The 16645-nt window shown below is 46.1% G+C and overlaps 1 protein-coding gene across 3 annotated transcripts in view; it reads right to left on the bottom strand.

Moving 5' to 3' along the window:
• Nucleotides 1-1618: 1618 nt before the first annotated feature.
• GOLM1 (golgi membrane protein 1) overlaps nucleotides 1619-16645 on the bottom strand; it is a 98019-nt gene continuing 82992 nt past the window's right edge. For all 3 annotated transcript variants that reach the window (XM_047754604.1, XM_047754603.1, XM_047754605.1), the window contains exons 7-10: nucleotides 12389-12548; nucleotides 11457-11726; nucleotides 9823-9936; nucleotides 1619-3519 (exon numbers count right to left, since the gene is read on the bottom strand). In XM_047754604.1, coding sequence (XP_047610560.1) covers nucleotides 3443-3519; nucleotides 9823-9936; nucleotides 11457-11726; nucleotides 12389-12548 — 621 coding nt within the window. In that variant the 3' untranslated portion in view covers nucleotides 1619-3442. The remainder of the gene's footprint in view (nucleotides 3520-9822; nucleotides 9937-11456; nucleotides 11727-12388; nucleotides 12549-16645) is intronic.

Below are 16645 nucleotides of genomic sequence, written 5' to 3'. Positions count from 1 at the left end.
GTTCCCATTGTAGCTCAGCGGGTTAGGGACCTGACGGAAGTCTCCATGAGGATGCAGGTTTGATCTCTGGCCCTGCTCAGTGGGTTAAGGAACCAGCATTGCCACAGGCCGTGGTGTAGGTCACAGACGTGGCAAGGATCTGGTGTGGGCTGGCAGCTGCAGCTCCAGTTAGACCTCTAGCCTGGGAACCTCCATATGCCACAGGTGTGGCTTTTTTTTTTTTTGGTCTTTTTTGGTCTTTTTTGCTATTTCTTGGGCCGCTGCTGTGGCATATGGAGGTTCCCAGGCTAGGGGTTGAATCGAAGCTGTAGCCACTGGCCTACGCCAGAGCCACAGCAACGCAGGATCCGAGCCACGTCTGCAACCTACACCACAGCTCACGGCAACGCAGGATCGTTAACCCACTGAGCAAGGCCAGGGACCGAACCCGCAACCTCATGGTTCCTAGTCGGATTCATTAACCACTGCGCTGCGCCACGACGGGAACTCCCAGGTGTGGCCATTTTATAAAAAAAAAAAAGTGTTGCCCTCTGAGCTGAGAAATAATACCCAAACATACACAAGTTGAGTCTTCCCCAACTTCGTAACACTAATGAACATTTTCAGATTATAAATTGTGGAAAAAATGTTAATCCACAGTTAATGGAAACTTTTAAATATGTATTCTGAAAACTCATTTCAAAGACAAATATTAGATGTTAATTGAGTGTCCTATAAACTGATTTATTATTTATAATAATCTTTTAGGCTGAAATACACAGTGGGAATATACCAATTTCCCTGGACTTTAAAGGACCCTGAAATCACAGTTCTCTTCCATTCCAAAGTTCTACTGAATAAATAACCACCTATTACCCATTAGAACAGTTACGCCAGTTATCAACCTAGTTATTTAATGACAGCATTCTGACTTAACAGGTAACGTTTTATTTCTCAAATTCCAACACACAAAAGTATATTGTGCAGATTAAATTATTCATGAAATCTAATCCAAAGTTGCTTAGGGAAATCTTCATCTGCAGACCTACCTACAGAAAAAAAGATCAAATGAGTCATCACTTCTGTCTATATACCATTTAAGAGTATAAATCAAATAGAGTTTATACCTGTTAAAAACTGGACAGCTCAGAGTTCTGGTTGTGGTTCAGTGTAACGAACCCAACTAGTATCCATGAGGACACGGGTTTGACCCCTGGCCTTGTTCAGTGGTTAAGGATCAGGTGTTGCCATGAGCTGTGGTGTACGTTGCAGATGTGGCTCGATCTGGTTTTGCTGCGGCTGTGGCGTAGGCCAGCAGCTGCAGCCCCGATTCAGTCACTAGCCTGAGAACCTCCATATGCCCAACCTTAGACCCTAAAAAAAAGCAAAAAAAAAAAATTTGGAACCGCTGCTGATTTCATTTTGGATGAACCCAAAAGACCAAGGTTGGGGTTTGATATCTATTTGATGCTTGTTGCACAGGTTTTTGTTTTGTTTTGTAAATAACTGTGACACCTCTAAATTGTTCCCTTGCCATAGGTGCCTGTGATCCCAAGGGAAGCCAGTGGTAATAAAGCATGACTGGTAAAGAGCCCAGGGTGCACACCCCCTGAGCAAATGGCCTTTCTGTACAGGAAGATGAAATCAGGATGACTTTTTATTTATACTGACATCCCATCTCATTCCACAAAAGGTTTAATTAATAAGGCAAACACCAGTTTAAAAGTTGATTCTTCAGGTTTCCCATGGGGGTGAAGGGGAAAGTGAAAGCAGTTTCAAAAACTGAACTATTAAAAAGTGTTTCATTTCTCAGCAACTCTGGGCACAGTGAGCAAACAGGAGATGAATGCCAAAGGCTAAGCAGGAGAGAGTATCAACCCTTAGACTAAGACACAAAGGGATGCTGGACAGGGACTTAGAGAAATCTCTTATAAAGCAAACTTCATACCTCTTGAGTTGCCTTTTCTGGGTGGAAAGTTTAATATTGGTGATTAGGTACAATATCACACAACATTCAAGTTGGAGATTTTAACCTGAATGCAAACCAGGTCCTGCCTACAGGGGCTGCCAGGAGTCCACAGCTGGGTACGTGCTGGCTTGCCTGGAGAAGCTTCCTAAGTTCTCTGGGCCCCAGTTTCTTCTCTGTAAACAACGGGGTTATAGCACATGACCCCAGGTCCCTGCATCTCCAATCCTGTGACTCAAAACTGCATTTTAGTAAGTATTGCCACCCACTTACCCTTTGGAGAGACTAAAAGTCCCAACTTTGGCTTTGTCTGTCATTCACAAGCCCCAGCAAAAAGCCACACCCAAGGCTCAGAGAAACGCAGACCAGGGATTGAGTCTATACCACAGCCGTCACAATGCTGGATCCTTAACCACCGGGCCACCATGGAACTGCAAAAGCCCATCCACCTGAAATGTTAAGTGAAAGCTGATGCTGTTATCAATGTGAATTTTAACTATAGTCATTTTCAAATTAACTTTTGATTTTTTTTAAATCAGTTTTATGACAGTCCTTTTTACCACACAAGCGAAATGACAAAAACTGACAGAATTATTGCCTTTTGACTTTCTAAGCTTTCCAAATCAGTAATGCTGTATATATTCATCAACTTACTCTTCCTTTCTCCTAGTAGTAAAGCCAGCAGTTTGTCCATAACAAAGCCTCCCCACAGTGTGCGCCCGCCTCACTGCTCTGCCTCAGGGCTCAGGGTCAGCTCCACTGTGGCCCCTGCTGTGTCCAATGTCTCACCCTCACCTGGCTCTGCTTAAGGACTTATTACAGAAGATTCTGCTTGGCCCACACATACTAAGCAGACCAAGTATAGATCACAAGTATTCAAGTTACAAGTCACTTAAAAGAATTTTGTACATTAATAACAGGCTTACTACATGAGTAGTCTTTTTTTAAAAATCCTTGCACAAAACACCTTTGCGTCTAGACTTGTTCAACACCGTTGCCAGTGATGTTTGAGTTAATAGTCAGTGCTCCAGGCCGCTGACTGTCAGAACCAGAAGTGAGCACAGGAGGATAAACCAAAAATCATTCAGTGCAGACGGGAGAACAGAGGACGGGCTGGTCCCAGTCACTCGGCACAGCACGACGGAGCTGAGGAGAAGCAGCTCTTCAAGCCCCTCTTCTGAGAAGTTTCACGTTCCACAGTAAGAATCCTACTGTTGCCTCACTTGAAAGACAAGCTGTGTCCTAGTTTTGGTGCTGATCTTCTCATGAAAGACCTCTTACCCAACAAATCTCAACAATTCTGACATCTTAATGTAGACACTTCAAAAGTAGCCCCAAAACTCAAAAGACAATCTCATTTTCCTACATAGTAAATACATACTAAAGCTCCACAATAATCATCTTCAGATATTTTAATTTCACAGTATTCAATCCCTCGTGAATATTTTGTGGTGATCTCTTCAATTCTGACACAAAAGTATATGATTCCAGTTTGATTCAGAGTGTGTGATTCCTCTTTGCACGTTGATCAAGTAAATTCATCATGTCTCCTTTCTGATGTTCAGCATCAAGAACTGAAAAAGGAAAGAAAAAAACAGCATTCTAGTATTAAACATTTTGAGGAACCAGCGCCAGCAGGCCCCATCTGAAATAATTGTCCAGAAACTGTCATAAAGAGGACTGCTTCCCACAGTAACCTATGATGTGGAATCTCATTCCTACTTGAGGACAAGGCAGCAAGAGTCCACATGTACAGCCAATAAGGTACCATAAGCAAAGCCAAAACACCTAAAAACTCGGTTATTACAAATAGTGAAAGAATGTCCTATAAACCAGACAGTGAAATGTACTCTCAGAATTTTTGATATGATCAGGATGCTTGTGGTGGCGAATCTCTGTCAGTGCACCTCCAGCAGGAAGCATACTGCCCCCTAAAGCAGATCATAGCTTAGTCAGCTTTTGTGACCCCAAAGCTCTTCCTTTACAGAGCAGACGCCTGTCTGTGGCTTCCACCCTTCTTACTCTATCTTTGACACACATGGAATAAAAAGGCATGTTAAAAATAAAACCTAAAAACAAGGTTCTCATTTACAACTACTGCACTTTAAATGGTTATTTATTAAATAAATGATTGCCTTAAATGTATAGTCTTATTAAAGTTCTTAGAAAGTCAGAGCTGATGCCTCTTCTAATTTCCTTGGAGCAAGCAGAGTCTTAAACTATCTTTATGACATGACATTTCTTCAACTTAAAAATTTCTTAAAAGAGCTTATAGGGAGGTCCCGTCATGGCTCAGCAGTTAAGGAACCTCACCAGCATCCATGAGGATGCAGGTTTGCTCCCTGGCCTCACTCAGTGGGTTAAGGATCCACCATTACCGTGAGCTGTGGCGTAGGCCGGCAGCTATAGCTCCGATTCAACCCCTAACCTGGGAACCTCCATATGCTGCAGGTGCAGCCCTACAAAGAAGAAAAAAAGAAAAGGTATGATGATAAATGCAGTGTATGATCCTGAATTAGATCTTAGGCCAGAAAAGGCATATTAGTTGGACAATTCAAGAAATGTGAATAATGTCTTTTGATAATAGCATTCTATCAATATTAATTTCTTCGTTTTGATCATTGTACTGTGGTTACATAAGATGTTAGCATTTGGGGAACCTGGATAAAAGGTTTATGGAAATTCTTACTAGTTTTTTTTTTTAATTCTAAATTATTTCAAAATGAAAAGTAAAAAATAAAAAATAAAACATTATAATGCACTGCCTATGAATGACATTAAAAGGAGGAATCTGTGAGGTCAGAAATGAAGTGAAAGAAACCATTCCTGGAAAAAATAAAGCAGGGTGATTCAACTGAAGTGGAGTTAGAAAAGAACGAGGGAGAGAGTTCCCATCGTGGCTCAGCAGATTATGAAGCCGACTAGGATCCATGAGGACACAGGTTCGATCCCTGGCCTTGCTCAGTGGGTTAAGAATCTGGCATTGTCGTGAGCTGTGGTGTAGGTCACAGATGTGGCTCAGATCTGGCATGGTTGTGGCTGTGACTTAGGCTGGCAGCTGCAGCTCTGATTCCACCCCTAGCCTGGGAATCTCCATATGCCGAGGGTTTGGCCCTAAAATGCAAAAGAAACCGCTCGTGATGGTAGTAAGCATCAAGCTTCTGCCCTGAGGATTTCTGCTGAAGCCTGAAGACTTCGGGCTTCTCCCTTCACAGCTTCAAGAGCCACCGGAGGACAGGACCTAAAGACCAGAGCTCCCCTCAAGATGAGGCGTCAAGAAGGGGAGGCCTGTAAAAGTTGACACCCCAAAGGGCTCTATCCCTGGCTAACACTAATAGGAAAGAAGCCTGCAATGAGATGAGGACAGCAAGAAAGCCCGTGTGTGGACTGGGAGATTCTTAACCACACGAGATGATTGTGCAGGGATATAATTTGAACTCACATTTGCCATGTGATCCAAAAAACCCTGAAGAAGACAATCCACTTTGTTAAAGGGGTCTGAGGCTGCAGAACCCTCGAGACTGGCAGAGGCCAACAAACTTAAAGTCCAACACAACGGTGACTAGGTCCTCAAAGACCTCTCCCAAATAAAGTTCCAAGCAAAGTAGGAGCTCACAGTTTAGAAACACAAAACACACAAGAAAACAAAGTATCATGAGAATCTACAGAAACAAACACCCACAAAGTTTTCAGATACTGCTGTTGGAAGACATGGAGTATGAAACAACTCTGATATAGCTGGAGAAACAACAGATGTTTGAAAACATGAGCAAGGAACAACGTCCATAGAGCAAGAAATATGGGTCCATATTTTTCATTTCTAAACCTTCCAAACCATTTAGAAAAGAAAAATTAAAAATAAAGAACAGCAGCTCCTGCTGTGGTGCAGAAGTTAAGGATCCAGGGTTGCCATAGCTGTGGTATTGGTCGCAGCTGCAGCTCAGATTTGATCCCTGGCCTTGGAACTTCTACATGCTGCAAATGCAGCCAAAAAAGAAAGAATAAACAGATAAGACACAGCTGAAGGCAAACTTTTTGGTTCAGTGAGTGGAGCAAAAGAATCTACATTTCTGAAGAGCAGTGCCTGGCACATAGCAAGTACACATACAAGGTGCTGTGGGGTTTTTTTGGCTCTAGCGTGCCAAAACCCTAATGGGGGATCTCAGCTTCCAGACCAGGCATTGAGCCTGGCTGCAGCAAGGAAACTGCCAAATCATAACCACCAGACCACCAGGGAGCTCCATGAAGAAAACATTTTTGAACTGGAAGATGTTTTGAGGAAATTATTATCAACACAGACCAGAAATGCAAGACATGGGCATTCCCGTCATAGCTCAGCGGAAACGAATCTGACCAGCATCCATGAGGATGCAGGTTTGATCCCTGGCCTTGCTCAGTGGGTTAAGGACATGGCGTTGCCGAGAGCTATGGTGTAGGTCACAGATGTGGCTGGGATCTGGTGTTGCTGTGGCTGTGATGAAGGCCAGCAGCTAGAGCTCCAATTCGACGCCTAGCCTAGGAACTTCCATAAGCTGTGGGTGCAGCCCTGAAAAGACAAAAAAAAAAGAAAAACAAGTGCAAAACACAGAGAAGAGGGTAAGAGACATGAACAGAAGGAAAAGATCTAATATGCTTCTAATCTGATTTGAAGAAGGAATCAAAATGGACAGAAGTCTTCAAAGTGATGTTGGCTGGGATTTTCCAGAAGAATTAACTAGACTTGTCAGAAACTTTAAAAAAAAAAAGCCTGTTAGAATAATGTGATACACTGCGAATCAAGAGAGAAACCAATGGAACAGAAATAGAAAATCCAAAACTCAGAACCAGGTACACTGGTGTTCGACGATGGGAGCACCTCCAATCACTGACTTTGTTTGTTTCTGTTTGTTTTTGCCTTTTCTAGGGCCACACCTGCGGCACATGGAGGTTCCCAGGCTAGGGGGTCTAATCGGAGCTGTAGCTGCCGGCCTTCACCACAGCCACAGCAATGCAGGATCCAAGCCACATCTGCTACCTACACCACAGCTCACAGCAAGGCCGGATCCTTAACCCACTGAGCAAGGCCAGGGATCGAACTCACAACCTCATGGTTCCTAGTTGGGTTTGTTAACCACTGCGCCACAATGGAACTCCTCCAATCACTGACTTTAGATGGTGATCTGAAATGGTGTTGGGGCAGCGGGAAAGACCTTCGGAAAAAGAAAATTGGAGCCCTGCACCGGAATACCTGAAACAAGTCCAATGAAATAAGAGATGTGCATGCAAAAGATGACAAGAGAGGATTCTGGAGAGATGGGGGAAGCAGTGGTGTCATTTTTGAATCTCCTCAGAGTCCCTAGACAAAGCAACTCATGTAACAACTCAAAAACTGGAGAACATGTACAAAGAAGCGAGATGACAAGTCCTGCAGACCACAAAACCCAAGCTGTTAAAAGCAAACTGTGGACAGCTACCCAGATGCTTGCAGCACCTGGAAAGAATATCGAGGGGAAGCAATGGAGCATCTGATGGATCTGAGAACACAGAAGCCCTAAGAGCCAACAGGTGTACACCAGAAAGTGCCTGGGCCAACAGGAGACCTGCAACTGGAAGCTGGAGAGTGTGGCTACTCCCACAGCAGGCGACCAGTGTCCCCGGTAAAGACAAAGGAGCTGGTGGAGGCCGTGAGCTTCTGACACCAGCCCGCCAGTGCTCCTTTCTGGTCCTTCCCAGCTGCAGAAAAAGACTTGTGTGGAGTGGAAGCAGTGGCCAGGCAGGACCGGGCCAGGAGACAAAAGACCCGAGGGCTCAGACAGAAAGTGGCGAAGACCCCACCGGCCAAAGAAGATGGGACAATGAGAGCATCAAAAAGGACAATACACACAATGGAGACCCAACAAAGAGGTTCAAACCCTTCAGAGTATAAATGTATTTTTTAAGTGGTCACCTTCAGAGGATGAGAGGAAGCAATTCCTTATTGTGAAAACAGGTTAAATAAAAAGGAAGAAGCATTTGCCCTGCCTGTGCTATGTGGACCATACCCCTGACTTGTCCAGTCATAAAATTTTTCAGTTTACCAATGAAACAGGAATGGCTGAATTCACGGATCCCCTCTGGCTACCAGCTGGCGTCCTTTAGGAAATATGAAGGAAAGAACACACTACACCGACCCATGAATCCACAACCAGGACCACTCAGACTACGGGAAATTCCAGGGCTGTGGTTTTTTAACAGATGAGGGGAGGGAGGGAAGGAGAGAAGGATGAGGGTAGATGGATGCAGAGCGAACCTAAAAATCAAGAACCTTAAAGACGTCAAGATTAAGAAAATGGGCAAGACTAAACTCTGGTCCAGTTTATCACTCAGGTGATAAACCATCAAGAAATCGAGGCCAACCGGCAAGGTCAGGATAGGCGTTCCTACAACAGGCGGCCAAGGTGCTCGGACAGGACAGGAAACGGAGAAGGGGCCTCTGGACAGCCAGCCGAGGTCTAGTTCTTGTCCAGAAAGGTGGGGGGGTGGGGGGCTACAAAGTGTTGACCTTCTAAAAACTCCTTCGTCTTGTGTGGTTTTCTGAGTCTGTTGTGTTACTTCATAATAGAACCGAAAGGACAATCTGAAAGCGTACTGGATGAAGACATGGGTGACAGGAAAACCACGACTCCATGTCCAGAGGCCATAAGAGAAAAGGCATAAAATTTTTTGAAACTTTCACATTGCAAAAAATAAATACATAAATAAGCAAAACCAAAACAAACTACAAGGCAAACAGCAACTTAGGTCACAGATAAAGGCCAACTTGCTCAGCAGAGAAAGAGCTCCTGACAACTGAGAAACACCAAGAGTCTAAAGCAAAAACCTTTTTTAAACAGGAAACCTTGAGTCCACAGTGATACTAAAACAAAACAAGTGAGAGGGAGAGAGAGTGTGTGTGTGTGTGTGTGTGTGCTCACACGCACACACGCTGTGGTGACGAGGCCCCTAAAGAATGGCAGCTAATGCAGATGAAGAGTGACCACTTAGTCAGTGGTTTTCAATGGATGGCAAAGCATCCTCAAGATGATGTATTAGTGCCCCAGGAATACGGACCTTTGCAGCGGGGAGACCCGGTAGGCCCCACCTCAACCAAAGATCAACCTGCCATTCTGTGCCTCCTGGTGTGAAGCTAACAGATCACAACTGCAGCTGTAACATGTACAACCTGAATCCAACTACAGGGAGCTGACAAAACCAGAATCTGATCGCTCCACTGGCTGATTCTTCAAAAATTCAAAGTAATAATACAAAGCACTACTATAAAAAGTGTCCTGGGAGTTCCCGTTGAGGAGCAGTGGAAACGAATCCGACTGGTATCCATGAGGATGCGGGTTCCATCCCTGGCCTCGCTCAGTGAGTCGGGGACCCAGCGTTGCCCTGAGCTGTGGAGCAGGTCGCAAATGCGGCTTGGATCTGGCATTGCTGGGGCTGTCCCGTAGACCAGAAGTGTAGCTTCAATTGGACCCCTAGCCTGGGAACCTCCACGTGCTGCGAGTATGGCCCAAAAAGCGAAAAATAAAGCGTCCTGGAAGCTCTGCGCCTGTAGCGGGGCTGGCACCACGCAGTGATGGAGCAGCAACCTGCATCTTGTTGGGGAATCCCTAAATGTCACTGAAGACAAATCCTCACCGACTCTGGAGGGCCGGAGCCCCCCATCACATCCGCGGACTTCCCGAAAGGTCTTCGGCGTGGCCTTCTCGACCCCTGGCCTCCCTCCACTGCCCCAACATCTTAAGAAGTCTTCAGACAATGGGTTATTTCCACTGTGACTACTGGGTTTTGGTATAGAAGCATCCCAAAAGTGAGGGACCGCAAAGCAGAAACAAAAGGGGACCCCCACCGCCAAGGTGGCCGGAAATTACCATTGCCGTTTCTGTTGTTCCCCACCAGGGCGGCCTGCTTGTCTCTTTCCGATTCTGCCTCGTTTTCATCCACGTTGTAGTCCTCATCTGTTCCCAGTTTTTGCGGGTCTCTCCCTGTAAAGTCAGAACACAGAGCCAGACAATAAAAGCTACATCATTTCTCTCTCGATGCCACGGGAACACCTGAGCCCAGGGACGAAGGTTACCCCAACCCTGGTTTAACCATCAGCCCTTTTCACTTCCTCTCCAGAAACGACACCGACTCGGGCACTTGGTTCCAGGGCAGATAACGGGGAGGGGTTCTCTGCGTATATATGCCCCCCTCCGACACTGAAGCTACATCAAAGCTGGCCCGAAATAAAGGGCTCTCTTCCAAGCGGGAAATAGGGTACCTAGCTACTCAGACCAAACTCCTAGGTTTTTAAAGGAACAGTCAACCAGGCACCTCAAGGTTAAAGGCACTGTGTTTTGCAAACAATCGCTGTCTGGTTAATAGATGTCTCTGTAGAATAGCTTGCGGCTCTGAGACAAGGACATGGAGTAGCGATCGTGAGCCAAAGGATGAAATTTTCCATCACACACACAGGATGGATCGCTCACCACCACATTCATCCGTGGAGAAAACGGCAACCAGCAAAGAAAATCAGGACAGAATGCTCTCGAGAAACATGTCCATGGGATTTGTTGTCAACATTTTATATCTCTATACAGGTAGGTAAACAAAATCCTTTGTTTAGAAAAGCATCCGACTTTCAACCGTGGCTCAGTGGTTAATGAAGCTGACTAGTGTCCATGAGGTTGCGGGTTTGATCCCTGGCCTTGCTCAGTGGGTTAAGGATCCGGCGTTGCCATGAGCTGTGGTGTAGGTTGCAGATGCTATTCGGATCCTGTGTTGCTGTGGCTGAGGCGTAGGCCGGTGGCTGTAACTCCATTTAGACCCCTAGCCTAGGAACTTCCATATGCCTCAAGAGCAGCCCTAAAAAGCTAAAAAAATAAAATAAAATCATTAAAAATAAATAAATGGAATTAAGCAAATTTTAGCAAATAAGGACACTCCTCACTTTGGCTACTCAATCAGGCCCAGAACACAGGTGTCTTCTGTCTAAGCTGGCTTGGCCAGGACTGAAGTTTTTCCCCATTTTAAGGGACCAAATTACATCCCAGGATATTCTGCCAATCTCAGTTTCCCACACTTTTCTTGAACAAAGAGAAAAAGTCAACCAAACCAGAAAGGTGGGACTTCCACATCACTTCTCTGCAAACGCTCCAACACGCGGGAGACTCCGCCTGTCTAATCTTTCCACCCACCCTTTCTACTTCGGTTCACCAGGCGATACTGCGGGAGGAGTATAGGCCCAAGACGGGGCATGGGTACTTGATGCCCAACCCCCACCTCCAGCTGGAGCACCCTCAGCTCCTGGGAACATTATTTCTCAAAGTCCAAGGGCTGGGTGTGCAGGGCTCTGCAGTCCTGCCTCCGGCTTGATAACGGAGACCAAACAAAATGAAGCACCAAACTGTGAGCTGCTGTGTGGTCAAGGGCACAGCTGCCCGTCCTGTGTCAGGAAGGAGTCTGAGAAGGCCGGTACCCGGTGGACAGGGGGCAGTGGGCAGCCAGGGAGCCGCTCACCCACCTTCCTCATCGGCTTCCTGCCCCTCCTCCTTCCCATCGACGATGACCAGCTGGTCCCGCTCGGGGCCCTCCAGGTCCTGGTCTTCCTGGCTTGCCAATGGGACAGCCGGTGCCCGCGGGGTCCGGCCAACTTCTCCGCGTTCTCCACCCACGTCTCTGGCCTCGGCCCCGGCCTGCTCTTGGCCTGGATCCTGCGGCCGCCCCAGGGCATCCCTCTGTGCTGCCGCTGCCTCCTCTTCCTCGCCGGCAACCTGAATCTCCTTGGTTTCCTCTGTGCACAGAAGAGAGTTAGCAGCCACCTCATGAGCAATTAATTTAAGTAAAACCACCCAGAAGCCCTCGTACCCCTCAATCCCCAGAGCCTTCCCAAGGGCGGTGGACGGATGGCGTGGCTGGATAATTTACTTCATGACCTCAGCAGACTCCCGGCTTCTCTATGCCTGCAGCTCATCTTCAGAAGCACGAGGAAGAGGGAATGGTTTAGAAAAAAAGGCCAAACTAAGTTATCTCAATAACAGCGACCAGCCACAAGCAGAGGAGGCTGAGCCACTGAGGCTGTTGGATGATCCCGTCTGACTGAGACAAGCGCCGGGAGCCAGGGCCAGCTGCCCAGGACTCGGCCACTTCCCTGCATCCCACAGACCCACCAGCATCCTGAGCAAAGCCAAAGCCAGACCTCCATGTACAGAGCTGCCAAATAACAAGCGTGAGACAGCAGTAAGGCAGGGGAAGGGCCCCGAGGCCCAAGTTCAGACGCCCAGAAAGACACTCACCTGCCCCCCTCCCGCCCATCACCGAGCTCACGGTCAGCCGCCAGCAGCACACTCTGCCCTGTGAGTTTATACGGAGCGAAGGACATGATCTGCCGCTATGGTTGTGTGGCCACAGGGCCCTCATGGGGGCTGAAATGAGTCACGGCCAAGCCTCACTCACCTTTCTCACCCTGTCTCTTTAAATCCAAAACCGCCTCAGCACTGGGCGCTGGTGTCCGGGGCTCACCGTTGCTGGGTGCATGTCCTCTCGCTTGGGACATCCCTGCCTGGGGCAGGTCTGCTTCCTGCGGTCTGGGCTGGGGCTCGTTGGGAGCTGGGAGCTGAAACAGAAGCATAGGCGCCCAGGGCAGGGTCTTTGTGACCAGAAACCTCCCACAACCCTGAACAATGCAATGGACCACTCTGTCCTTCTGGCAAACAAGAGCACTGAGACCCTGAGCAACGCCTGGCTCTGCCCCCATCATCCCTGACCAGCTGGCATAAAGCAGACGATCTAAAGTCCAGATCACCCATATTAACAAGCAGCCAGAAGATCAACAAGGAAAAAGACTTGAACAAGAGGACAAACCACCCAAACCACCTCTACAGAGCAGCCAGCCCAACAAGAGCAAAACACACACTCTTGTTAAGGGCACATGGACTGTTCTCCAGGACAGACAGATGCTAGCCAGGCCACCAGACAAACCGCAACAGTTTTAAATGATTGAAATCATACAAGGTCATAATGGAATGAAATTATAAATCAGTAACAAAATGAAACTGGAGAAATTTACAAATATGTGGATGTTAGACACCATGCTCCTAAATAACTAATGGGCTGAAGAAATCACAAGGAACATTAGAAAATACCTTGGGATTAACCTGGGAGTTCCCACTGTGGCTCAGTGGTAATGAACCCAACTAGTATCCATGAGAAGGCAGGTCTGATCCCTGGCCCTGCTCAGTGGGTTAAAGATCCAATGTTGCCATGAGCTGTGCTGCAGGTCACAGATGCAGCTTGGATCTGGTGTTGCTATAGCTATGGTGTAGCTATGGTATCCCTAGCCTGGGAACTTCCATATGCCACATGAGCAGCCCTGAAAAAAAAAAAAATCAAAAATTAAAATGAAAACACCATACACCAAACTTATGGAAGGCAGCTAAAGCAGTACTCAGAGGGAAATTCACAGCCCTATTATCAAGAAAAGAGACTGATCTCTGGACAACAACCTAATCTTCCACTTCAAGATACTTGAAAATGAAAAGCAAACTAAACCTAAAGCCAGGAAAGACATAATCTAGATTAGAGCAGGAATGGATGACAAATGGAAGAGAAAACCAATAAAGAAAATCAATGAAACCGGAAGTTAGTTCTTTAAAAGCTGAACAAAACTGACAAAGCTTTAGCTAGATTAACTGAGAATAAAAAGACTGAAATTACTGAAATAAAAACATGAAAGGGGATAACACTACCAATCTTAAACAAACAAGTCTTACTACAAGCAAATACTGACAACTGTTTGCCAACAAGTTTGATAACTTAGCTGAAACAGACAAGTTCCCAGGAAGACAAAACTGATTCAAGAAGTAGAAAATCTGAGAAAACTTGTATAACAAGAGATTGAAGTCGTAATTTAAAATTCCCCGCCGAAGGAGTTCCCGTTGTGGTTCAGCAAAAACAAACCCAACTAGTATCCATGAGGATGCAGGTTTGAGACGTGGCCCCACTCAGTGAGTTAAGGATCCAGAACTGCTGTGAGCTGTGGCATAGACCGCAGATGTGGCTTGGATCCGTGGTGTTGCCATGGGTGTGGTGTAAGCTGACAGCTGCAGCTCTGATTTGACCCCTAGCCTGGGAACCTCCATATGCCACACTTGTGGCCCTAAAAAGCAAAAAATTAAAAATAAAAATAGAAAATCCCCTCTCCCAAAAGCCTAGTTTCAGATGGTTTCACTGGTGAATTCAGACGGTTTCACTGGTGAATTCAGACGGTTTCACTGGTGAATTAACCACCAAATCTTCACAAATTCTTCCCAAAAAAAAACAGAAGAGGAAGGAATACTCCCCAACTCATTTTAGGGCCCAGTTAATCATCCTGATACCAAAGCTAGACAAAGACACTTCAAGAAAATAAAACTCTAGACCTAATATGAATGAAGATCCCCAAATCATCCGCAAAATACTAGCAAATCAAGCAACACACAAAAGGATTCTACATCATGGCCAAGCAGGATTTATCCTAACAATGAAAGGATAAACATCTAAAAATCAATTAATGTATAATACCATGTCAACAGTGCAAAGGACAAAAACACACCATCATCTCAACAGATGTAGGGGAAAAATAGCAAATTCCAACTGCTCTTCTTGCTAAAAACACTCAACACATAAAGAATAGGAGGAAACTTCCTCAACTAGATATTGTACATTTACGAAAAATACATAGGCACGGAGTATCCACTATGGCTCAGCAGTAACAAACCTGACTAATATCCATGAGGACATGGGTTAGATCCCTGGCCCCACTAAGTGGGTTAAGGATCCAGCATTGCTACAAGCTGCGGTGTAGGTCGCAGAGGTGGCTCAGATCCCTCGTTGCTGTGGCTGTGGCGTAAGCTGGCAGCTGCAGCTCTGATTTGACCCCTAGCCTAGGAATTCCATATGCTGTGGGTGCGGCCCTAAAAAAAAAAAAGAAAAAGAAAAATATATCGGCATACCCTGACAACACTGCAGGTTTAGTTCCAAACCATCCCGATAAAATGAATACTGCATAAAGCAAGTCGCACAAATTGTTTGAATTCCTAGTGCATATAAAACTGGTGTTTTTGGAGTTCCCGTTGTGGCGCAGTGGTTAACGAATCCGACTAGGAACCATGAGGTTGCGGGTTCGATCCCTCAGTGGGTTAACGATCCAGCATTGCCGTGAGCTGTGGTGTAGGTCGCAGACGCGGCTCGGATCCCATGTTGCTGTGGCTCTGGTGTAGGCTGGCAGCTAGAGCTCCAATTCGACCCCTAGCCTGGGAACCTCCATATGCTGCGGGAGCGGCCCAAGAAATGGCAAAGAGACAAAAAAAAAAAAAAACCTGGTGTGCTATATAGTCTATTAGTAAGTAACAGCATTATGCCTAAAAAAAATTACCTTAATTAAAAAATACTTTATTGGGAGTTCCCTTTGTGGCTCAGCAATAAAGAACCCAACTGGCATCCTAGAGAATGCAGGTTCTATTCCAGGCCCTGCTCACTGGGTTCAGGAGCCAGCATTGCTGTGAGCTGTAACTGTGGTGTAGGTCGAAGATGCAGCTTGGATCTGACATTGCTGTGGCTGTAGCATAGGCTGGCAGCTACAGCTCTGACAACCCCTCGCCTGGGAACTTTCATGTGCCATAGGTGCAGCTCCCCCCGCCAAAAAAACCCCAACTTTATGGCTTAAAACACAAGCCAAAACAATTACTTTAGTAACATCAAAGATCCCTAATCACAGATCACTATAACAAATGTAATAATGAAAAAATTTGAAATATTGCAAGAATTACCAAAATGGGGACTTCCCATTGTGGCTCAGTGGTACCAAACCCAGCGTGTATCCATGAGGACGCGGGTTCAATACCTGGCCTTGCTCAGTGGGTTAAGGATCTGGCGGTGCCATGAGCTGTGGTGTAGATCGCAGACGTGGCTTGAATCCCGCGTTGCTGTGGCTGTGGTGTAGGCTGGCAACTACAGTACAGCTCCGATTGGACCCCTAGCCTGGAAACTTCCACATGCTGCAAATACAGCCCTAAAAAGGAAATAAATTTAAAAATTAAAAAAAAAAAGAATTGCCAAAATGTGACACAGAGACATGACACGAGCAAATGCTGTTGGAAAAATGGAGCCAATACTTCCTCAGCATAGGGCCAACACTTCCTCAGCATAGGGCTGCCACAAGCCTTCAACGTGTTCAAAAAAAAAAAAAATCCGTGAAGCACACTAAAATGAGGTGTGCCTGCACAGCTAACATCAAACGTAACTGTGAAAGATTCAGGACTTTCCCCTGTGATCAAGGACGAGGATGGCTACTCTCACTTTTTGGTTTTGTTTTGTTTTGTTTTGTTTTGTTTTTTGGTCTTTTTAGGGCCACACATGGGGCATATGGAGGTTCCCAGGCTTGGTCAAATTGGAGCTACAGCTGCAGGCCTGCACCACAGCCACAGCAACACGGGATCCGAGCCATGTCTGCAACCTACACCACAGCTCACAGTGGTGCTGGATCCCTAACCCACTGAGCAGGGTCAGGGATCAAACCTGTGTCCCCCTGGATGCTAGTCAGATTCATTTCCACTGAGCCAGGATGGGAACTCCTTTTTTTGTTTTGTTTTGTCACCACTTCCATTGAACATTATACTGCAGGTTCTAGCCAGAGCTATTTGATAAGCAATAGAAAGAATTAAAATGCATCCG

This window comes from Phacochoerus africanus, chromosome 12, assembly GCF_016906955.1.
Source record: "Phacochoerus africanus isolate WHEZ1 chromosome 12, ROS_Pafr_v1, whole genome shotgun sequence".
NCBI classification, from domain to species: domain Eukaryota; kingdom Metazoa; phylum Chordata; class Mammalia; order Artiodactyla; family Suidae; genus Phacochoerus; species Phacochoerus africanus.
Note: the sequence above shows the minus strand (reverse complement) of the source record. Positions and strands in the feature narration are given on the sequence as shown.